This window comes from Nelumbo nucifera, chromosome 3 (genome assembly GCF_055504915.1).
Source record: "Nelumbo nucifera cultivar China Antique chromosome 3, China Antique-T2T, whole genome shotgun sequence".
NCBI lineage: Eukaryota > Viridiplantae > Streptophyta > Magnoliopsida > Proteales > Nelumbonaceae > Nelumbo > Nelumbo nucifera.
Window position 1 is genome coordinate 70,077,476 of NC_142651.1, and position 25,076 is coordinate 70,102,551.

General features: G+C 38.8%; 1 protein-coding gene across 2 annotated transcripts in view; it reads left to right on the plus strand.

Moving 5' to 3' along the window:
* The first annotated feature begins 691 nt into the window (after positions 1-691).
* LOC104589174 (Chaperone DnaJ-domain superfamily protein) overlaps positions 692-25,076 on the plus strand; it is a 60,758-nt gene continuing 36,373 nt past the window's right edge. The window contains exons 1-3 of one of the 2 annotated variants that reach the window (XM_088900157.1): positions 692-1,615; positions 1,711-2,040; positions 13,508-13,637. In XM_088900157.1, the coding sequence (XP_088756283.1) occupies positions 1,717-2,040; positions 13,508-13,637 (454 nt within the window). In that variant the 5' untranslated portion in view covers positions 692-1,615; positions 1,711-1,716. Of the gene's footprint in view, positions 1,616-1,710; positions 2,041-5,432; positions 5,566-13,507; positions 13,638-25,076 lie in introns of those variants that run through there. The other variant, XM_088900158.1, reaches the window with a different exon arrangement.

Below are 25,076 nucleotides of genomic sequence, written 5' to 3' on the forward strand. Positions count from 1 at the left end.
AGTACAAATGCAAATATGTACAATGTAAATACATATAAAATAATACAAAATACAAGGCTTTACACTCTACATATTTATATTTTTACTCCTTCCAAACTGAGCCTTGGGAAATATTAGACAGTAACGACACATAAAAAATAAATCCTAGTAACGACACAAAAAAAAAATCCTGGAATCAAAATGTGGATCTTACCAATCTAACAAGTTCTATGGGTTCTGATAACTTTTGAATCCATATCTAATCTTGCATTTTCATAATCTAACATGGAGTATATTTAAGAACTGAAAACACAGAAAGTCAGTTTCAAAAAACAATGAACAGCGTTACCAATCTAACAAGTTCTGTGGATTTTGCCAAAATCCCCTCCCCTCGTTGAAGGTGGTGAGGGGGATGAACTTGGCGATTGAGTTTTCATGGCATGAAAACAATGTTTGTTTTGGTTCAGTCCCAATGTAGGAGAAAATGAACAGTCTTCTTCGAAGGGTAGTTTTAGTGATATAGGTAACTGACGGATCGTTAATGATGGGGACTAAATTTATAGTTTTTAAAAGTTCAAGTATTACAATGGCACGTTTTGAAATTCAGGGGCTAAATTGAGACAATCCAAAGTACAGCGCAATAATCAGGAATTTTCATAATATCATTCTCTCTCTCACGGTAAAGTTCATAAGCTTATCTCTCTGTCTCTCTCCGCGGAGACCTTTTTAAAGCTTTTCTCTTTGTTTCTTTTTCACGAGCATTGCCTGAGCAAAAGAGAAGGCTTGGTCATACTCCGTTAAGAAAGTTCTAGGGTTCCGACTTTCACAGGGGAAATATTTATTAGAGATTAGAGTCCTTGGAATCTCCATTAAAGGCATTTCCCCTGCTTTTCTTTCTTTCTTTTGTTTTATTCTTTTTTCATTTCTGTAGTTGAAAACCTGTCGGAAATTGCCCCTGGTAATCCACTTCTAGCGAGGCTCCGTTTCTGGGGTTCGGAACGGAATCGCCATTGCAGAGTAAAGGAAATCGCGAAATCTGATTTGGTGGTTTGCTTTTTGGTTCTTTCTTACGGTTTTGGGTTCGAACATGTGATTCACAGGATGGAGTGGGGGCAGGAAGAGTTCGCTTTGGAGGGGTTTTCTTTTCTAGGGTTTCAATAGTCAGAGATTGTAGTGATGTTAAATGAGGAGTTGGAATTTAATAGAGCTTTGGTCAGTTGCCTTTTGAGAAACTTACATGTGAAGGAATCGGTTTGAGTTTGACGGAAATGGAGATCTTTTTGATGGATTCTGGTGCGAATTTAGTGATTTGATGGGTTTTAAAGTGGAGGTTTATTGAATTTGTCGTGGGATTCATTAATGGAGGGCTGGTAATGTTAAAACGGAAGTTTCTATATCCTCTTATCGCGATTTTTTTTTTTGGAATGAAACATGTGAACTGAAGTTCTTCCTTGAGAGGCTGAAGGATGCTACAATTTCGTGAGGTGTGAGAGCCTTTGGAGTTGCAGTCTGGTGAATTTCTCAATATGGATCCAACCGGTCATTTAAATTCTTTTAAGCGTAGATATTTGGAAACTTCGAATTTGAATGGTCACAAATGGATAGGGGTTGCCATCGATTCAGATGAAAGATACTGGTATATTACATATGAGTTTGCCTTAACTTAGCTTTGAAATGGTTCGTGCCTGAATTGCTTGAAAGTAGTTGATTGTTTTGCCAATGAGTTTGTAGCTTCTAATGATGGAGGATATATGGCTTTTCAAACAAGGCTGGAAATGGCTCCAATCACAGAAGCATTTATACTCAGGTACACATACTGCGGTGAGCTGCTTCAGAGACAAAATTGTACTTTTGATAGATCGCCACTGGCCAGTGGTATGCAGTGGTTCTGTAAAATTTGGGAAGTTCCTCCTGATTTTATTGTTGCAGTGGAGGGACTGCATAGTCCGTGGTTTTGGGTCATTGGCAGGCTTGGGCACTGCAGCACTGCTGATTATAATGTGGAGTTGCTTCCTCAGCTTGACATCGATGTCTTGCCTGCTGTATGTATTTCTGAGTCTGGTAAGTCTGTCCTCATCAATTTGTCTTTCTGACCTTTTATTGGTGCTGGGTTGCTTGCTAATTGCTAATGTTCTTTAATTTATGACTGTTCTTGTATCAATCGCTCATTGTTGGTAAAGAGGTCTTATTGTTGTATCAATCTATACAAGAGATCCGATGTTGATAATATAATGAACCCTCTCAAGAAAATTATGGATTGGATTATATTATGACTAACTCTAGTTTCATGTTACCAGCATTTTATTCATACTTATTTACCAATAAAAAATGAGAATTAGGTATCAGCTCTATTAGGAGGAACTAAATTTGCATGTCAGATGGTTTACATATGATGGTAACTATCGCTCTTTGAGATGAACCGACTCTTTCTTGATTTTATGTTGTCTATCTCTGCAAATTCTATGGGTCAAAGCACTGAAGGAAATGCATTCAAGCAATGTTTTAGAAGGCATGCCCCTAGGTGCGCATTTGAGGTGCATTTTAGGGCATGCATGCACCTTGCTTGAGCCCAGGCACAGCCCCTTTCAAAAGGAAGGCACATGCCTAGGCATGTGCCTGGGCTGAGGCACAAGGTGATCCAGGTGTGCACCTTTTATAAATTTGCTTTTTTAGTTACTTTTTGATACATTGTTTCATGTTTTAAGACTTTGCAATAACCTATTAGCTTCTAAAATAACCTTTTTATTGGTGCTTGTGCACTAGTAATGGTTTACTAACTTTTTGAAAGAAGTAAAGAATAAAGACCTTTTGAATACTTGAAGCCCTGGTTGTCATGAATGGGATCTTAGTGTTCATAAAATTTCCACTAAAGAAGTAATAAATACAATTGATCTCTGGTTCCTGTCCCTAAAAGGCTAAAACACAATGACCTATGATCTAATTACCAAGATCACAAAACCAACATCTTTATATATATGGGCCAAAACATTGCAGCTTTCTCCCTTTGCAAACACCCCAACTTTGAATTTCCTAGGAATAGGAATGAAAACTAGCTGCTTGAAGTGATGGGACTATGTGATAGACAAAAATGTTGATAATTTTACATGTTTTGAATTGTTGAATGCTTGAAACACCTTGATATGATACATATTTATTTGCTTTTACTTTTACTTTGAATTTGTTTTGTATGTTATTCTAATTTTTAGTTGAGCTAATAGTTTTTTCTTGGAACATTTATTTTCCTTTAAAATTATTTTTTGAGATAAGATAACTAATTTCATTAAGATCAAAAAAAGGGAGGGATGTACATGAGGAGATGTACAAAGCCTTGTCATCAAAACAAAAACAAAAGACAAAGCCCACTACATTGGCAAGGTATGATCACTATACAAGAAATCCATTCCCAGCCCAGATTTGTTTTCCTTTAAAATTCAAGATTGCATATTTTTATGTACCGATTAATTTTCTAGTTTTGAAATAAAAAATTTGCACCTTTCTTTGTTAGGGCAAGTGCCTTGCCTTGCACTTGCACCTTGGGTGCTAGAAAGGCCCTCTAATTTTATAAAGTTTTAAACTATGGCCCTAAGGCTGAATTATTCCCCCGCCATGTTGTCGTGTTACTGGCTCAATCGTCTGGGTCAGCGGGTTAATCCATGGCGTCATGACAATAAAATTTTTAACAAAGTATTTAATAATAGAAAAAACTGCCAAACCAGTAAATATGTCAAGGAGTCAACCATCCAGGTCAATGGGTTGTTGACTAAGTCAATATTTTTTTTCTGTAACATAGCAGGTTGGATGCTTAGCATAATTGGATTGTGACTGGATCACTGGTCTGATCATCCAGGCTAATGATGGGTTGAAAACATTGTTGGCCACTCACTTTTAAAAACTGCATACAAGTTTCTTACTATACACATTTTCATTTCTACTATTAGGAAAATATAAGATTGTTTTGGAGTAAATTCTTGATTCTTTAGGCTCAATTTATATTAATAGTTATTTTTATTGACCAAAACAAAATATATTCTTATTAAGCATCTATTGAATGGAAGAATTACTAGGGTAGTAATTGGATAAATAATTTGCTTCCATAATGAGCTTTGTTCCACATTTTAGCCTTTGTTTCACAACTTATACTCAGGCTTATTTTTTAATACTTAGTAATTACATTTCATTTAAGATATTAAAGGAAGGGCTTCAAAACAAAATTGAAAACAAAAGAACTGTGAAAAGAATTCTTCAAACAAAATATTTCTTGATGCTGTAATCATCTGTCTTGGCACTTGCTTAGGTGGGATAAGTTTTGTAGGCCTAAGAAGTTTGGGGGTTTGGATTTCAGAACGATTAGAGATCTTGGTTTTGTGCTATTGGGATAATGGTTGTGGAGGTTTAGTAAAGAAAGAGAGGCATTGTGGAGAAAGGTGACTATTAAGTGTTAACAAGTATGGGTTCACTTTACTGATTAAAAAAATGTATGGGTTCACTAGTTTTGAATGGGACACTAGGGAGGTGTCAACAATGTATGGGTTAAGTGTGTGGAAAGGCATAATGAAATTTCACACAAGTTAGGCGCACCAAAATCTTGGTTGGGGATGGAACACGGGTCAGATTTTGGGAGGGTGAATGGTTAGGTGGGGAGATTTTGTGAAATATGTCCAAGGCTACAGGTTAAGCTTTGAAGGAATTAGTTAAATCCTTGAGAAGAGGTGAGCAAATTATTTGGTGCGCAGTTTTTAGAAGACCTCTCTTCGATAGAAAGTTGGGGTGTTCTATCCCATTGAAAGAACTGAAGTTTTTGAAGATGGATCCAATAGCTTCAGGTAACTGGTGATGGAAAGAATGCAAAGATGGCTTTTTCAGAGTCAATCCTTCTTTGTGGCTTTAACTAGACACTAGATTTTCAATTCTAATTTATGTGGGGTTCAGGGAAACCCGACCTCACCTTGGGTGGAGGCATTTGCTTGGTGGAATGGACAACATTCTGACCTTGGGTCATTTGAAATCAAGAGGCTTTCTGTTTCCTAACATGTGTTTTTTATGTAGAAAAAAGAGGAAAATGTAGACATCAATTTATTCACTGCTTGCAGGCAACTTTCTTCAATATGTTTATCAAGTATTATGTTTGTTCGTGGAACTCAGTTTATTTTTGGGAGGATGTGTGGGTTGGTATCTCTACTCTTAAGGACCTCTTCCCTTCTTTGTACTCTATTTCATTTCAGTGTATAAAAGGGAGGTTGTCTTGAGTTTCCTCACTTCTGCTTTTCCATTGGAACTAAATTGGAATCTTGGTTTTCAAAGAGGGTTAAGGGAAGAGGAGTTGGTAATGTCTGTTTGGGTCCTCTCAAACCAGATAGACAGATTTGGTTCCCCCACCCAAAAGGTTTGTTTTCTTGTGCATCCTTTTTCAAATCTCTCTATCAGTCTCCTAACCCTAGGTTTCCTTGCTGTAGGATTGTACCCCCAAAATCATTGCGCTTTGCTGGGAAGTGTTTTATGGGAAAGTAAACACTTTGGACAACTTACCAAAGCGAAGACCCTTCCTCTATATATCCCTGAACTGGTGTATTCTATGCAAATCTAATGGTGAGGATTGTTATCACTTATTTATTTTATGTTCTCGGGCTGCAAACTTATGGGGTCAGTTTTTCTCCTTATTTGGGTATGGTTGGAATGTGCCTTCAGAGATATGCATGTTATTTAACCTGTCTACCTTTGCCTGGGGTAAAACCGTAAAAGAAGAGGAAGTGTAATGTGGAGATGTATGAGAGCTGCAATGATATGGACTATTTGGAAAGAGAGGAATGCAAGAACCTTCTTAGAAAAGGAAAAGAGTTTACAAGAACTCGAAGAATGTGTGATGACCAGGGTAATACATTGGATTGTTTTTGACAATTCTCCTTTAACAAGGATCGAGTAAATTTAGTATGGAGACCTCCTCCAATAGGTTTTGTGAAACTGAATTTTGATGAAGTAGTCAAGGTAATCCAGGCCCCTCTGGGATAGGAGGGGTAATGACAGACAATGATGGAGATGGACACGTATTGGCTTTGTTTTTAGGAGTGGGAGTAGGGGACTCTAATAGGGTCGAATTTCTTTCTGCCTTACAAGGAATTCAGATAGCAAATCAGTTACATTTGGAGAACCTAATCATTGAAGAGACTCAACTGGTTGTGGCATGGTGTAAAATCCAGACTTGGTTACTTGGGTTTTCAGGAATGAAATGGAGAAATTTAAATGGCTTACCAAAGACATGAATTTGATAATACAATGGTTAGGAGAGGTCACAGCTTGCACCTCTCCAAGGGTTGCTTGTATTGTGTTAATCCTTTGGCAATAAAATATCTTCATTCACTTATCAAATAAAAACTGTTTAACATCCATAAGCCAAGCCTGAATGATCTCTTAGAAACCTTCTCCAAGTGGCCTAAAATCTCAGGTGGAAAAAAGTGAAATTTCTTCGTAGTTCTATACCATTTGCAACTTCTTGGGGGCATCTGGAAAGTTAGGAATAGTTGCATTTTTTTTAGATAGGTATCAGCTAAGAATGAAAGTGGTAGCTGAGATTTGACCCATTCATGAGCTGAATGGGCTGTCCCAACCTGGCCCATTCTTCGTCAGGCTTGGACATGATTTTAGGCCCGCATGCTCAGGCTCAGGCCTAAAATACTAGGCCTGATTTTTTCTTTGTTCTTCTCTTTTCTCAACCCATAGTGAGATCTTTCAGCATTTTTGGGGTTTGAGGTCATTTAATATAAATAAATCAGTTCTGTTGTTGCGTAAAAAAAATCTTCTTACCCAATTTCCAGGTGGGCTATTCTGTTAATATATAGGCAAAGCCCGGCCCAGCCTCTGAACAGGTCTAGCTGAGATATGTTCCTGGATTGTGGATTTGTCATTGTCTGTTACCGAATTCAAGGATATCAGTGGAGCAGATCTTGGGGAAACCCTATGGGCTACTTTGGTTTTGTCACGTGAAATGCAAAAGCCTGTTGTATTGTTGTATCTTGTTGACTTAGTCCTATTTTTACTCTTGTGGGTGATTTGATGAAATTTTGCTTTTGATTGAGTGAAATTTTATTTTATCTTTTGATTTAATAAAATTTGTTAACTGTTGTATCTGTACTTATCTTTTGATTTAATGAAATTTTATTTTATTTTACTATCAAAGGAAATCTCAGTCACAATAGTGTTACCTTGTATGTGGCATGGGTGCCTATTAACCAGGTCTTCATGAGTGTTCAGCATGCCACCCTCTAAAGGTCATGACAGTGGGAGGTGATAAAGAAATATCAAACTGTTTCTTTACTGGAAATGGCCTTTCTTGTGATACCTTGCCTGCTTGGGCCAAGTGCCAGAATCATTTGATGATTTAATCTTGGAACATCACCATGATTTTATTAGAAACATTGTGCCAATTGTCAAGTTTCAGCAGTGCCCAATTACAGGCAGTCTGGACACCACCTCCAGAAGATTTTATTAAACTGAACTTCAATAGGAGCGGTCAGGGTAATCTAGAACTGTCAAGTATAGGAGGGGTTCTGAGAAATGAAGAGAGCAATATCATATCCTTGTTCTCAGGCCAGGTGGGAATAGGTGATTCTTTCTACAAGGCTGAGTTAATAGTTGCATTACAAGCTATCCAGATTTCTAACCAAATTGGGGTGGAAAATTTACTAGTTGAAGGGAGACTTAAAGGTGGTTGTGGGATGGCTGTTGGATCCAGATTCTGTCATTTGGAGTTACAGGGACATCACAAAAAAGTGAAATGGTTAACAAAGCACATGGCAATTAGAATCCAATGGCTGGGCAGGTTGCCAAATGCAATGGCTGATTTTCTTGCTAAGCAAGGGGCTTCTCGGGAATCATAATATTGGGCTGCTTTGTAATTTTAGTTTTTGAAAACCTGTAATCACTATTAAAGGTGTGGTCGCATCTTGCACCTCCCCTACAGATGCTTGTAAATGTTGCATCTTCTTGATTAATGAAATTATCATTCAAATAATTCAAGATTTGTAGGTTTCTTGGAGCGATTAACTGATCAGGATATGCAGTCAGACGTAAGAGAAATAGAGATGGAGTGCTTCATGTCATTGAACAAGCGGAAGGAGATTGTGCTGGAGAAAAAAGAGATTTTGCTGAAAGAAATAGGTGGGAGCCCTACAATCTAAATCAAAGAAGATAAATGTTCAACAGTGATAATTAGAAGAGAAGCTTTAGGTTGGTTTAAGGGCTTCATAGATGGAACAATCTTTGCTATCTCCAAGCCAGGATGGAAAGGGGAACTAATGGTGGAAGTGAGGAAGTTCACAGTGGAGAAGAAAAATAGCAGTAGAGGTTTATTCATTGAGTTGAATGAAAAATTTGGGAATGGAAGATGGCAGATGGTCTGTTTTCTAGAGGGGAGAGGAAAACAGGGATGGGTGAAGATTGTAGAAGCTTTGGAAGAGTTCGAGCATAGAAGATGGCTGGTGGAAAAGAGGTTGAAAACTCCAATAGTCCCAGGGGAAGGTTCTGAGAAGAGACAGGAAGAGGAAACACAAGTAATGGACGAGAAAGCGCAAGCGATGAGAGGCTTATGCGGATTCTCTCTGCTGTTGAAGCTTCTGTTGGAAGGTAATGAGATTGTGTGGCAAAAAAGTAAGGTGGTGAGAGCGACCAGGAAAATGGAAGATTGGAAAGGGTTTTTGGAAGATATTATGAGGGCTTTTCCTAGCAAAGAGGAGGCAGTCCTGGCACCATTTTAGGGCAATGCAGCTATCATTGATATGGGTGATCTTCAAGAGGAAATCCATAGTGTTAAAACAAGGTATGGATGAGCGGTAACAGAGAATTGGAGTCAGACCTGCAACGAAAAACAGATTGAAGAAGGTTCTCTTCGAATCAAAGTGTTTGGACTTCCCTTCAACCTCTGGACAGAGTAGGCCTTTAACCAAATTGTAGTAATCTGTGTTGGTGTCTTGGTAGCCTTATATCAGACCTTGTGCGGTGTGGCTTAAACTGGTAGGAGCTAAGCTGGAAATGGTGCCCTGATCTGCTGAGGTGTTTAACAGTGGTAGGTGGTGGAGGTTCTGGATCACATTGGGAGAGGAAGCATTGATGTGGGAAGAAGGGAGGAAGATGGGGGATGGAGATGATGTGGCTGGGTGGGAGCCATATGGAAGAAGGGAGGTTGGATTGGAACTAAATAGGGATAGACTGAAACTGAATGAGGAAGGCGAAACATCAAGAGGAGGATTTGTAGGCTCCAACTTTCTATATAAGGAATCATTTTCAAATTGTTTTGAATATAATCGATCAGAGGAGGCTGGTTTAAAATCTTTCTACATGGAAGCTCTTAAGAAAGGAATCTACACAGGTGAGAGAAAAGGTCCCATAAGGTCAGACTCGTGGGTCCAACTGGCTAATGCAATTGAATCAGTAAAATCCAAGCGAAATGTGCATGTAACTTAATTGAGGCCAGACCACTTGGCTCAACCGAACTAGGTGACTGCACCATGTGACCTCTCAATGGTCTCTGGTAGAGGTGGGAAGGGGCAAAGGGGTTTGTGGGGGACGATAAGAAAGGTCTATCATTACCCCCCTCGATGGTGAATAAGGAGCATGGATTGAAAGCTGAATCTTGGCAATGGATGAAACATTAACCCACTCAACAAGACAAACCCAGTCCTAGATATTCTAGGCATAAGGAAGATTGCAAAGATGTGGAAGGTGATGGGGACTGGATCAATTGCGAGAATATTGAAGAAGGCTCCTCAATGATGAATCAATTATAGGCAGTGTTGATGGAGTGGTCCAAGTTTTTTTTATTTTTTTTTGGAACAGGAGGGCCACTACCATTTAACTTCTCTTTCTCTCAATGGAGCAAGAGTTAATTGTTCACAGGAGTCACAGGAGGAAGTACCGTGTTCATGGGAGCGTGAAGTAGAGAGTGCAAGGGGTGAGTGATCTACAGGTAGACTTGATGGCGGGTGTAGAGAGAAAAAATGAGATTCAACTTGAAACAGACAAGGGTGAAAATAGTAGAAGTCAAATGAAGCAGAGGCAAAGCTTGGAGTTTGGATTTGCTTCTCACAAAGTGCTCCTCACACCAACCTCACAAACACTTGGAGCCACATATCTGAAACATCATCTCCCAATGCACAACTGCAACGTGCTGTGAGGTTGGTCTGAGGTGTGCTCTGTGAGGAGAAAATTTGAATTCCAAAGCTTGAACCAAGATAAGGATCATTCATAGATCAATGACAAGTACAGGGTGCCCAATTGCTGGAAACTCAGTTGTACCATATAGTTTCCACTGAAGCTCAGGTTGGGGCAGCAAGGCCAAGCTCGACACAAGATAATGCAACCTAGATTACCTCTCAAAATGCCCAGATTCTTCTCTTGAGGGAAGGGTATGGTAATCTGGAAGAGGGAAAGGGCGAGGGTGGGGAACCTCTGCTTTCATTGCTTGTTTGCTGGACCAAAACCGGTAACCTTGATAACCCTGTCAATTTGGTTTTTGGTACTAACATTGGTTTTGTTTCTTTGGTAGTCGCTCCGACACCCAGCCATGACTTTGACTTGGCCCCCAATTTGGAAGATTTGGATAATAAGAGACTAGGGGGAGGGTTTGAGGGAGATGAGGGGATAGTGCAAGAGCATAACAAGAAGCAGCAATTTGGGAGTACTGGGGGAAGTAGTCATGCCTATGGAGGGGTAGAAGGGGAAAATAAAGCAGAAATAGATAAGAGGACAAGTTAAAGGAGGGGGAAGATTGAATAGGATTAAGGAAAGAGGAAAGGGAGAAAGAATTTACTACGGAGAAGAAAGGCAACCCTGATGTTGACCCGGTAGAAGAGCTAACCGTTAGAATGGCGCCTTAAGATGGACAATTTGAAGGCACTTAAATCCCATGTACAAGCAACCGCCTGCATGTAACTTTTAAATTGCACCTGTCCGATCAACATCCTGTGGGCATAATCCCTTTTTAGAAGTAGACATCTGAGCTACATCTTTCTTCACTTCAGGCCTCTTCGTTTCCTTTTTCGTGTTACCCAAATTACTAGTCTGCTTGTAATCTCGAGGCCTGCCATGTGCACTTCTGTCTTTCTTCACAGAGTCAGCTTCCCTGCCGGCAACTCCTTCCTTCCACCATCGAGCTTCAATGGAGGAGGCAATCCACACTTTGAAGGCAATCCCATCAGAGAAAACTTCTATCATTCTTGGTATCAGTTCTGGCTTTGCCCCCACCAGCTTTAGTCTAACTGCTCAAAGATCGTTGGCATCAAACGAAACCATTTCTCGTCCACAGAGCTTTGAAATCTTGCTAAAGACATTCTCTGACCAGAGATGGAATGGAAGTCCCAAACCTCTCAGGTCAACAACACCCTTTGTACACTGACAAAACCATTTCTCGCCCACAGAACTTTGAAATCTTGCTAAAGACATTCTCTGACCAGAGATGGAATGGAAGTTCCAAAACTCTCAGGTCAACACCCTTTGTACACTCTACCAAATTTTCATTACTAGTGAAGGCCCATTGGTGTATTGTGATCAAGCCTAGCTCTGTCTTCCACCGGGTAATGTGAGAGGATGGGCAATGCCTTGTTATCCTCAAAAGCAACAATCTCCAGTTCTCCTGAAGTTTTTAATACCCCTTTGATATCTTCCATCAACCTGTTCCAGTCATTAATTTTTCTTTCACAGATAGTACAAATCTACCTCACCATAATTCTTCTGGACCATGAATCCAAGCTTCGGCTGCATTACTCTGAGAGTATACTGCACATCTTCTTCACTAGCCGCTTGTATCTTTGAGTTTTCAATGGCCTTCTTAAAATTCAACTTCATCTTCAATTGTCCTCTTCACAGGTTCCTCGGTTTTTTAAGCAATGTTAACTTACATTACGAGTATTCCTGTGCTCCTGCTAGTTGCAACCAAGCAGAGGCTTTCCTTCCTTCCGGAAAACTGGTGAACTGTCTTAGTCCTTCTCTATAATACTCATAAACCCCAATGAACCACTTGTTCCTCTCCTCTCTGCTACATTTCCTACCTTCTTCAATATGACAATGTTTCCATTCTTTTTCTGGTTCTAATCCTTTTGCTCCTTCCAACGCTTCTTGAAACCATGAAACTGCCTTACCCGCGAGTATCAGAGACACTTTCCTCAACTCTACAATCTTCAATGCTGCCATTTTCTTATCTAGACCTCCTCCAGTACGAAAGTTTTAGCCTCAATCTTCAAGACCTTTCTCCAACCCTTTGCTGGCGTAAATGCTGCCATCATCTGGAAATATCTTGGGTGAATCATTTGCATTTTATGAAATTGAGAAGATATGTTATGTGCCACCATTCTATATAGCATTTCACTAGTTGATTTTCTTGACTGAATCATTCCCGGGAAGTGTGCATCGTGGTTTGATGGGGATAATTTGGAGCTGGAAATTTTGTGAAGAGAAAGTTTATGTGACAATCTGAGAGCAGATTGATGGCACTATATTCTGGTCCCATAGGTGTGGGAGACTCTCTGAGAGCTGAAATTATGGCTCTACTACAAGGCTTGAGATTGGCAAAGCAATGGAGATTTCAGAACTTTGAGGTGGAGGGAGATTCTAAACTGTTAATAGGATGGCTGCAGACAAAAAGTCTGGGTGTATGTACTTTCAGACAACAGATAAGGGGAATACTGTGCTTAGCAAGGGAGGCTGGGGTAATCTTCAAATGGGTAAGGAAATCAGCCAACTCTGTGGCTGATGGTTTGGCAAAACAGGGGGCCTTCAGGGAGAACTGTTTTTTGGCCTGTATTGTATCTTTCTAATTTCATTGAGGTCAACACTAATTTTCTGAGTGGTTGACAAATGATGATTAATTACTATTTTTAATGAGCCACCGTTTCCAATAAAAAAGTTTATGCGACAATCCATATTGATAAAAATAGGCTTCTCTATTTTGTTGATTGACATATAAAAGCCCAATAAACGTAGATAACATGTAAAAGGAATCAACTGACATTTGATCAAAAAATAAAAAGGAATAGAAAAGGCATTAATTGGCATTACCCCCATCTGACATTAGATGGTATCTCAGGCTGTTCCCAAGTTGAATTAAAAGGAGGAAAAGAGAAAAAAGAAATATCAAACTACCTCCTAAGTAATAACAGATGACATTTTAAATACAAAGCTTTGAACTCTTTCAAAGTCTCCTAAGTAATAAACCTTGACCTTTGTGCAATTGCTTTGAACTCTTTCAGATTGAATTCTGCCCTTAAGAATTTCTTTGTCAAATTACTATGTAACATTTTAGTCAAAGCATTGCTCGAAGCCCAGGACCCTTATGCATGGAGGTTAAGCATTTTGCTTAGTGGTGTGAGCAGTTAAAAAAGTAATCACCTGAAGAACACTTGGTAAAACTTCTTTGTTTCCTTTTGTTTTTAATTTCTTTATTTTTAAGCTACCTGCTATTATCCTTTTCAGATTGTGCTTACTAGGTTTGATTTGTAATGTGACTTAAGATCCATGCGACTTAGAGATGGATTTATTATTGCAGGTTGCTGCTGGAATTGCTGTCCGATGCCTGGGTTATACACCTGGACTTTTTATTGTTGGGCTGATTGCCATTTTAACTTTGTGGATGTTTGGTAACTTATGGATAACAGGGATATTGTTTATAATTGCAGGTATGTCATTATCTTCTTCCCCACTGACATTGGATTCCAGACAAACATTTCATATTGGTTAATTCAATTTTGATAACTATCAGTACTTCTTTATTCTGAACCTGCAGTCAATGATAATGAGGTTACTTTATAGATCACAGAGTATCATGTGGCCATTGGGATGGCAGTGAATGACCAATGGATTTGATTTCTATATATTATTTCTTTATAATAAAAAGCATATCTACCTGGTCATACAATTGCTATCTTCCATTCTATAAAATTTCCTTGCGCTATTTGGCCTTTAATAATTAATTTTCTATGGTTTTAATAGTTGTGGTTGTCCTTGGAAGAAATTTGTTTCTTTTATTGGTAGTAAATATTCTCTTCCATAAAAGATTCCTATGTGAAATTCATCAAATGATGAGTCAATCCCTTCTGATATGGCTTGTTTTTGTACTTGTTGGCCTTTTGTGTTTTGACCTCTCATTGATAGCAGACTCTTACCATGTTGATGGTGTATCCTTTTCTTGGGTTCCTTCTTTTAGAAGGAACTTTAATGATTGGTGGACCCAGCAAGTGACTGACCTGCTAGCTTTGCTACAGAATCTCTAGTAGGTCGAGGCAGACTAGATGATGTAGGACCAGCAATTCCAGTCCTATGAGAGTGTTGAATGATCTTCCTTGAGCAGAAATTTATGGCTGTTGATGGCTGTAATAGTGTAATGGTTTCTTGAAGGAATAAGAAAGGAAATGGAGAGAGAAAGGAAAGAAAATACTCGAAATCACTCATGGGGTACCTAGAATCACTCAAGGGTATGGTAATGACTCACTATAACTAGCATAAGCTTAAGAATACTCAATAAACTTCATTGATCTTTGTGTAAAACGTCCATATGTATTTATAGACTTCAAACTCATAATAATTCTAGGAGTCAAACTGTTTTTGTTTTTTGATAATTGAAATATGATTTTATTTGCAGCATATGAGAACTATTGCAAGCATCCCAAGGAGAGGCACGAGATGCGACCTCTCCTTACAAAAGAAGATTACATTTTAACCACTAGAAAACAGATTACTAAAGTGTTTTGAACAAGAGAAGAGGAGAAAATGAGAGAAGAATAGAGAAGAGAATAAGAAAATGGGGTGGCAATCTACTTCTGTCTAGCTCAGGATGGAATTTAAATGTAACTTAAAACATGAGAAGTTACAAGGTTGCCCTTCATTAGGTGGGCTAGACATAAGTAGATTTAAGAAATGAGTAACTTGGGCCCAAAAAGATATAAACTGAAGTAACAGTCCCACCCATGCAACATTAAGATTTACAACATTCCCCCTCAAGTTGAACATAGATATACATCATGCTTAACTTTCCCAACAACTCATGAAATCTTGATTTAGGCAATCCTTTTGTAAACACTTCAGTAAGTTGCTTTGCAGTAGGCAAATAAGGAATGCATATATCACAAGAAGTGATCATTTCCCAAGCAAAATGTCTAGCAATTTCAATGTGCTTGGTTTTATCATGTTGGACAAGGTTATTGGCAATTTTGATGGCAACCTGATTGTGTAGTACTTAAAGGGCCATCAATTTGAATTTTTTGACTCCTTGAGTAGAATCCGGAACCACAAAAGTTCTGCTAGGCCATGGGCCATGGACCTATACTTTGCGTCTGCACTGGGTCTCGCCACAACTGTTTGCTTCTTGCTTCTCCAACTAACTAGATTACCAACAAGGGTACATTATCCTATTGTAGATCTTCTCTCCCCAATAGGCCTTGCCCAATCAAAATCTGTAAAGCTTTCTATAACCATTTTATTATGTTTCTTGAATAACAGTCCCTTTCTTGGACATGACTTGAGATATCTCAGAATTCTTTCTACTGTTATCATGTGAGAGATTTTGGGAGCATGCATGTATTGACTCACAATGTGAACATCAAAAGTAATACCCGACCTAGTAAGGGATAAATACAGAAGTTCACCTACTAGGCATTGATACCTCTCTGTCAGTGAGCAACTCATCTTCTTCACCTTCTTGCAATCCATGTTTCTATTCAATTGGAGTGTCAATAGGTCTACTCCCCAACTTTCCCGTTTCTTTCAGTATATCAAAGCATATTTCTGTTGGCATATATAAATCCCTTCCTTAGATCTAGCAACTTCTATTCCAAGGAAGTATCTTAGAGGGCCAAGGTCCTTGATTTCAAATTTGATGCTAGGAAATCCTTTTTATGTTTGAATCTCCTTTGTTAGTGATTTACAAGGCTGGCCTTAGGTGCGCCAAGGCGCACAGGTGAGTTGCAGTTTAGGGTGTGCGCCAAGGCGCACAGGTGAGTTGCAGTTTAGGGTATGCCTAGGTCCTAGGCACAGCCCTTTCAAAAGGCGCATGGCTAGTGTGCCTGATATGCCTTGTGCCTCAGCCCAGGCGTGCACCTTTTTAAAATTTTACGCTTTTTTGCCCTTTTGGACCTAGCAGCTGGGCTGGGGTCTCCGCTCCCGGACCCCCTGTTTGTTAATGTTGTTCATTCATTCATTTTAATAAAATATCTTCTTAAAAGGCAATTAAAGTTTTTTTTGAGGAAAGTTAAACCAAATTTCATTAAAGCAAGAAAAGTACATGAGAAGATGTACATAGCAGGGGTAGAACCCCAAAGCTTATAGAGGAGGAATTCTATCACTATACAGTTCTTCCAGAAATACACCCCATTTGGCTAAACCATCTGCTATGTGATTTAGTTCCCCAGGAGTCCAAGTTAGTCTTGCATTTAGGCAGTTCAGGGAGTCCATAGACTCTGCCAAGTATCTCCAAGGTCCCCCTCCTTTTCCTTTAACCATTTTATGGTATTTGCTGAGTTCCCTGCAATTATTAAGTTCTGAATTCCTAGATTTTTCAGTATTCTGATTCCTGTAAGAGCTGCCACTACTTCAGCTTTTGTAGATCAGCCAAACCAATTGGACTACTCAAAGTCCAGCAAGTATTTTACCCCTTTCATCCCTTAAACAACCTCCAATGCCAGCTAAACTAGGTTTGCCTGAAGGTGCTTCCATCAAAGTTTAGGGTCAACACACCTTCATTGGAAACAAGTGGATGTCTCAGGCTTGCTTGTTGAGGATGTGAGAGAAACAGAAAAGTGTGAGCATCTCAGTTGAGGTCATTGATTGAAAGACCTCTGAAGTCTGAACAGATCCGAGTTGACAGCCCAGAGGTTACAAGAAATGATGTCTGAAATCAGCTCTTCAATAGGCCTGCATTTATCGTCAAACAGGCATTTTGTTTCTTTCCTCCCAAACTCCCCACAATACTGCATGTGGTTTTGCTATAAACTTTGCCTCTTCTGCTTAGTCCTGTACCTTGCCATTGATGCACAGAATCCAAAATATGCTTTGAGAATACCCAACTGTAACCGGTCAGAACTCAGATTCAAGAAATGGGACCAAATCTTTTGAGTAAACTTACAGTGAAGAAGAATGTGATCAGCTGATTCACCTTCATTTAGGCATAAAAAGCAAGCATGGGGAAAGAGTCTTCCCAAGTTCTTCTGAAGGAGGTCACAGGTGTTTATTCTTTGAAGACAAGCTTCCCAGAGAAAGAAACAGACTCTTGAAGGAATATGGCTGCACCAGACTTTCTTGAAGGGGAAGGAAGAGCTTTGTTCACTTGCAGTTAGAGCCTTGAACATAGACTTAGAAGAGAATTCACCTATTGGGTGGAGGATCCAAATTTGGGTGTCAAAGGAGGAGGGGAAGATGTAGACTTTTTTAAGGGTCTGTAAAAGAGCAATCAGGTCAGAAATCTCCAGGTCCCTTAGGGGTTCTATGGTGTAGGTTCAAGCTGTTTTCAGCAGTTAGGTTCGGAAGGCAGGAAGAAACAGTGGCTTCTCGGTCTAAAGAAAGGTTGAAGAGTTTGGGAAAAGATGCAGCCAGGGTAGAGTCTCCCCACCACAGGTCTTTCCAGAATTTTATTTTAGATCCATTCCCCACTTTATATCTAATAAAAGGAAAAAAAAAGTGTGAGTGGAGACTATACCTTTCCAGGGTTTGTTGACTTTGTTCTGTTCAAAAGGAGATTGCTATCCCACCCTTTGCGTTTGACCCATATTTTTTGGAGATGACAGCAACCCAGAGAGTGTTAGATTCTTTAGGGGGATCTCCAAAGCCATTTACCCAAGAGAGAGGTATTTTTCTCTTTCAAACGCCCACGTCCCAATCCTTCTTCCTTTTTTTGGCTTGCAAACTTGTTCCGAACTTACCAAGTGATTTCCTTTCTTCCCTCCTCCTTCCCAAAGGAAGTTCCTTTGAAGTTTTTCAATCAAATATCTTGCTTTGGTCGGACCCGGAAGACTGAAAGAAAGTAAACTGGCAAATTTGCTAAGGAGGCCTTTAATAAAGTAAGTCTTCCCCCTTTTGAGAGGTAGTTTTTCTTCCAAGAAGCTAACTTCTTTTCAAAATTTTCCACTACTGGTCCCCAAAAGTTTAAGGATTTTGGATTCCCTCCAAGAGGCATCCCTAAGTCGGATAAAGGCAGATTCTCCACTTACAGCCCAACAGATTTTTGAAGTTTTCAAGGAGATCCTCTTCTATTGAATTTATGGCTGCTGTTACCACTTTTACTGAAATTAACCCTCAAGCCAGTAATTAGTTCAAAGCATTCAATAACCCTCTTCATGTTTGAAATATGTGCTAAGGATGCATCCAAAAACGAGATGATATTGTTAGCAAACTGTAAGTGGGAGATGTGGATCAAGTCTCTCCCCACTTCAAAACCTTTCACCAGATTTAGAAGAATGACCTTGTCAAAAAGATGATTGAAAATGTCCATCACCAATGCGAAGAGAAAAGGGGAGAGTGGGCAACCTTGTCTGAGTCCCCAGCTGGCTCTGAAGTAGCCCTTGGGCTCTCCATTTATCAGAACTGAAAACCAGGAATGACTAATACAGCCTTTAATCCACCTGATCCATTTACTACCCAAACCTCTTTGCTTCAAACAGTCTAAAATGCAGCCCCAATCCACTTTGTCACAAGGTTTTTCAAGATCAACCTTAACTAGGGCCCCTGGTTTCCTTGAGATTTTTCTATCTTCCACACATTCATTTGCAATTAGAATGCTGTCCATGATTTGTCTTCCTTCAATGAAAGTGAATTGACTTGGAGAAATCAGATCACCCAGGACTTCTTTTAACCTTCTTGCTAACACCTTTTCTAAGATTTTATATGTGCTCCCTACCAAACTTATTGGTTTGTAGTCCTTTACTTCCAAGGCTCCCCCTTTCTTCAGGATGAGGCAACGAAAAGTTGAGATTATGCCTTTATTGACAATGTCAGAAGAATGAAATTCCCTGAAAAATCTATTAGATCTTCTTTTACAATTTCCCAACACTTTTGGAAGAAAAATAAGGGAAATCCATCTGGTCCAGGAGCCCTATCTCCACCCATACTATACACTGTTCTTTAATTTCTCCCTCTTCAAAGCCATCTCACTTTGATTCAGAGACCTCCTCGGGATTCTTCCCTTCCCTTTGATTCACTTTCAGCTTAGAGATGAAAATTTTCCTGCGCCTTCCCGAGGCATACTTGTGGAAGAATTTGGAATTGTTATCTCCTTCCTTCAGCCATCTCACTCTCAATCTTTGCCTCCAATTAGTTTCTTCTCTTCTGACCACCTCCCATAGTTTTCTCAAATCAGCTCTTATACCTCTGCTTGGGTCATCTAAGATGCCGTTTTGCTCTCTTCTATCTAACTCTTCTAGTTCCAACAGAATTCTTTTCTTCTCATCTTCAAATGCTTTGAATTCCTCTCTTCCCCAAGATTTGAGTTTTTTTTTTTTCTTTAGATGTTTTAATTTCTGTAACAGCTTGAAACCCACCCATCCTACTTTGCATTCTTCCCACCAATCTGCTACCTTCTTGTTAAAATCTTTGTGTAGAGTCCAAAACTTTTCCAATCTGAAAGTGGTCTTTCCCTTGATAATCTGGTCAATGTTCAACAATATTGGCCAGTAATCTGAACTGCACTGAGGGTGTAATTCCTGGAAAAGATTGGGAAATATCTCCAACCAATCCTGAGATGGAAGAAATCTGTCTAGTCTGCAACTTATAGCATTTTCTTGCATGTAAAACTCACAATCTCTTTTTTATGTGAGAATTAAGAATTTAAGACCCTAACATGGACTTTTTTGGGCTTTGCCTCGAGGGGCGTGGTACAAAGGCGGCTTGTAGAATCAGGAATGCAATATGTTTTACATCACTTTAGCTACTTGAAGTAATGCAATTGAGGAAAAAAAGAGATTGTGGGTTTCACATACTTGAAAATGCTTTATATGTTTGATTTTATTTTTAAATTTTCATTTAAATATGCTTTACATGTTATGTTTATGTATTTTAATTTTAAATAATAGGTTTTTTAAAAAATTATTTTAAAATTTAAGTTTATATTTTTTATTAATATTATGTTTAATATATATATTTTATTTTTTGGCATTTTTTTGAATTTTTGACACTTTTTTTTTTAATTTTTAGCATTTTTTTGTATGTTTGTGCCTTTCTTGAAAAAGGTGTGCATCTCGCCTTGTGCTCAAATTGCCCCTTGCACTTTTTTGCGCCTTGTGCTTTTAAAACACTGGATCCTTGTGATCACCATATCATCAACATACACAATCAAGGCAGTCAATTTGTCATCTTTCTTCTTATAGAATAAAGTATGGTCTGCATTACTTTGCATATACCCCACATTTTTCATAGCTTTGCATAGTCTCTCTAAGCCATACAAAGCTCTTCTTAACGTGCACACTTTTCCTTTCATGTCATACCTTGGAGGAGGATCCATATAAACTTCTTCCTGGAGATTTCCACTTAGAAATGCATTCTTGACATCAAGTTGATACAATTCCAAGAGAAGTTTACAACTAAAGAGAGAACCTGCATGGTATTCAACTTTGCAATAGGAGCAAATGTTTCCTTGTAATGAATGCTTTCTCTCTGAGTGAATCCCTTAGTAATTAGTCTTGCCTTGTAACTCTCCATTGACCAATCTGCCTTGTATTTTACTATGTAAACCCACTTGCAACCCACAATTTTCTTCCATGTGGTAGATCCACCAACTCCCATGTGCTAGCCTTCAAAAGTGCTTTCATTTCTTCATTCATTGCTTGTCTCTATTTGGGATAAAAAATAGCTTCTGAATATCTGGAAGGAATAGTAACAAAAGACAAAGTAGACACAAAGGTGTAATAGTTAGGAGAGAGATGGGAGTAATAAACAAACTTTGATATTGGGTGCGAAGTACATGAGCGAGTATGCTTTCGTAAAGTAATGGGTAAGTCCAAATCATATTAGAAACAATATCTTGACTGAGTTGGGAGCCACTCGATTGATAATGGACTTCATCTGGAGGACTCTGCCATGAAGTTGATAAGAAACCCTTTTCCTTTTTCTTTTATACACACATCTCCATTCCATCATTTCCATCATGCATAGTGGTCTGGGTTAGGAGCTGTAGAAGTCTTTTCATTGCAAGATGGATCATCGGTAGAAGGTGGAGAGGATGGAAGTGGGGAAATAGGGTGAGGCTGAGGCTAGAAAGGATTTACCTTAGAGGAAAACCTCTTCCACCCTACTAGTCTCCCTTTGAAGAGGATTTCAGGGGGGCTCAAAGAATGATTGGGAGCAAACCTCTTCCTCCCAGTGTGAGGATCAAGATACTTATAGTCCTTTTGAGTTGGAGAACAGCCAAGGAAAACACCATGACCAGCCTTGGGGACCAATTTTGTTCTCTTGGGACCTGTGAGATAGATAAAACACACATAGCCAAACACCTTGGGTGGTAGAGAAAACTCAATCTTATTAAGACATAGGACTGAAAATGGAGTCTTCATGCCCAACACCCTAGATGGCATCCTATTTATTAGATAAGAGGCAGTAAGCATTGCATGTGACCAAAACTTCTTTGGAACCTTGTGTTGGAACAATAAAGCACGAGTAGTTTCGAGTAAGTGGCGATTTTTCCTTTCTACAACTTTGTTTTATTGTGGAATATAGGTGTACAAAATGGTTGATTGAGGATTCCTTTGTCTTCAAGGAAGATATTCAAGGAACTCTCAAAATATTCAGTTGCATTGTCTGATCGAAACTGCTTTACTCCGTTTGATGGATTCTAATACTACTCCCTCGACTTCTTTTCATCTGCATCAGGTAACTCTTGCCACAACCTTCCATGTGTCTAATCATACTTCATAATCCCCTTGGATAATTGATTCTAGAGCCTTGAATCACATGATAAGTAAGTCCAATTTATTTTTCTATAATCTACTTTTTGGGAGGGATAAGGTGAGATTAGTTGATGGCTCATTCTCTACCATAATTCGTCAAGGAAGCTTCTCTCTCCTTTGGCCTTACGCTTTCTAATTTATTGCATGATCCCAAACTTCCTATAAACTTGTTTTCCATTAGTAGCATCACCAATTCGTTGAACTACTCAATACCTTTTTTTCCTTCTTGTGTGATATAGTATTTAGCTTCCAGGAAAATGATTGGTAGACCAGAAATATGCTCTCTTGTTTTCGTACTTATCTGAAGGGGGAACCATTTGAACACTCATTTGATTTATCATTGAGCTCACGGATGTGATGGGGAAGAGAGTGGGAGTGAAGAAGATTATAGTGGACATCAAGAAAGTTGGTAAGATGGAGGAGAGAATGAAGGTATTACATGCAAGCCTAATAGGCATGGTAGGAAAGGATGTGGAGACTGATAAGATTGAAATATGGGCAACATTAGAATGGGTAAGAGAGAAGGTGATAGGGGGGGATTCAAAAGTAGTTGTGGGTTGGTTGAAAAAGGGGGAAGGGGGTAATTTGGAAGCTAAGGAATGAACTCAGGCACTTCAAACAGCTTGCTAGAGATATGCTTATCGAGATAAGATGGATTAGAAGGTCTGCAAACAGCATGGTTGGCAACCTAGCTAAACAAGGAATTCAGAGACAATCCATGTTTTTGGCTCTTTTGTGATATTAGGACGGTTTTTTTTGGGTTTATTTTTTTTTCCTCACAACTTCTTGTTGTATTTATCTTCTCTAAATTAATGAATTAATTTTTCTGTTGCTGAGAAGATTGAGTGCAGATTTGCTTTTGTTTATGTTTCACAACAGACATGCTGTAAAATGTGTTATGGAACATGAAAAGACAAAGGAGAGAGAATTTGATCTACTCAATTGGTGGTTTTTGGCAACCGGAGATCTAGTAGCTGGGAGGTTGATGTACACTGTTTGGGTTGTAGTGGTCGGAATTCCTCTGCATGCCTGGAGCATTTTGACATTCGAAGGGATAACTGGGGCTTTAGATTGAAATTCAATGACAAAAATAGAACTTGGGACAAGCTCAGTTTGGCAAGGACTTTAGTTGAGCTGAGAGATCTTGAGTCCTGACGACATACCAGATAGATTGTTATTGGAGTTCGCAGGGCAGTCCTATGAACTGGGATTGATTATTTAGGGTGCTGATGTTCCAGTTCGGCCGGAAGAGACTGATCCTTTGCTGAACAGAGCTTTCAAACAAGGGGGTAACAGGTTGAGGAGTTGGGGTTGAGGGAGAGGAAAGAAAACAGAGCTTTAAGATGAAGAAGGCGGAGGGGAAGAGGGACTTGAAAGGTCTGCTGAGAGGAAGGGAAGATTATGAGATGGCGACTTCTAACAGTAGGTTCCATCTAACTGTGCAACAAATCAGATTTAAATCATGCTAGTCCAACGATGTGTTGTTTGTGAAGAGGGGGGAAGGTAAAATTGTAGCCTTGAAATTGTATGTTGATGACATAGTAGTCACTCGGGATTGGATTAGCGAAATTCAAAAGCTGAAGGAGTTCTTAGCCAGTTAGTTTGGTGAAAGATCTAGGTCCCTTGAGGTAAATGAAGATCCATTTTGTGAGCGAGCGCTCACAAAATGGATCTTCATTTCTCAAAGGAAATATATCCCAGATCTATCACAAAACACATATAAGCTAGGAGTAAAGCCCATTGATTCTCCCATTGATCCAAATCACAGGTTGGTTGACTGTTATGGAGAGACCATAAAAAATGTGAAGCAGTTTCAAAGACTTGTTGGAAGACTTATGTATCTGTTTATGACCAGAGCTGACGTTGCTCCATGGGTGTCCTTAGTCAATTCATGCATGCCTCTAAGGCCACTCACATGGAGGCTGCTGAGAGAATTCTTAAGTATCTCAAGAAATTTCTAGGGGTTAGTTTATTATTCCAGAAGCATGGGCATTTGAAGGTGGAAGTGTATATAGATGCTGACTAGGCTAGATAGTAGTTTGCAGTATTGTATTGGGAGCAATGTTCTGAAAATCGTAAAGGGGTTTGAATCGAATCGTATTGTAAATTGTAAGATTTTTTCTTATTTTTTCAAAAGCTTTTAAAAACTCTAAAATATACCTAAATCTCTCAAAAAATAGAAAAAATGGCTTTGCACAAGATTTCTAACCCATAAACATCTTATAACTATATAGTAATGACAGGCTTATAGTTACACTAGTGTCAATGAAAAGCAGTATCTTCAAATATGAATGTATATGAGCTTTACATGACAGTGACCATATATCCAAGAGTTTAGTCAACAAAAAAGATGGGACAACCCAATATACTATTTAGGTTCCCTACACAAAATATACAAAAAAGTGCCCCACTATGCACAAATATATATAACAGTATAGCCCTATAAATCTTTTGTATAAGTTCATATGTCAACTAAAAAACTAAGAAATAAATCCATCAAAATATATCAATCATCATCCTCTCTATCATTATCCCCATCATCATCATCATCAAGTTGAAACAAATTCTTCTTCATCTTGAAGCTAGACTGTCCCTTTTCTTTCTCCTCTTGTAGGACTTAAGGTAGAGCAAATTATGATTATTTGAATAAAATAATAAAGTTATAATTTATAAATTATAATAATAGAAAAATAAAACCTACCATGTTTCCTTCGCTTATCTACAACTCCTTCAACTTCAGTAAAACACTCTCCCATATCCATCCATGTGGTGTCATCAGAAATGGCAGGATCTTCCTTCTCAGTTGTCCATTCATCATCTGACTCCATGTCTGATAGACAAATTGGATCAAGCCCTTGCTCAACTTTTCTCTTCTCATGGCAGATCCCAAGTTGTCAATTGTATTTAACAAACACCAAAGCATTCAATCTCTTTTGTTCCAAACGATTCCTTCTTTTTGAATGTATCTAGAAACATTAAAAATCAAGATTCAAGAATTATATAAATTCATATATAATATACCCTTAGCATAAATTTTAATCTCTTAAACTAAATAATTAAAGGAATAGAAGGTTTACTTGCTCAAATGTGCTCCAATTACTTTCACAACCCGTAGAACTGCATGTTAAACTCAAAATACAGATTGCCAATTTCTTCAATTCTAGTGTGTCATCTCCATAGTTATCCCACCAT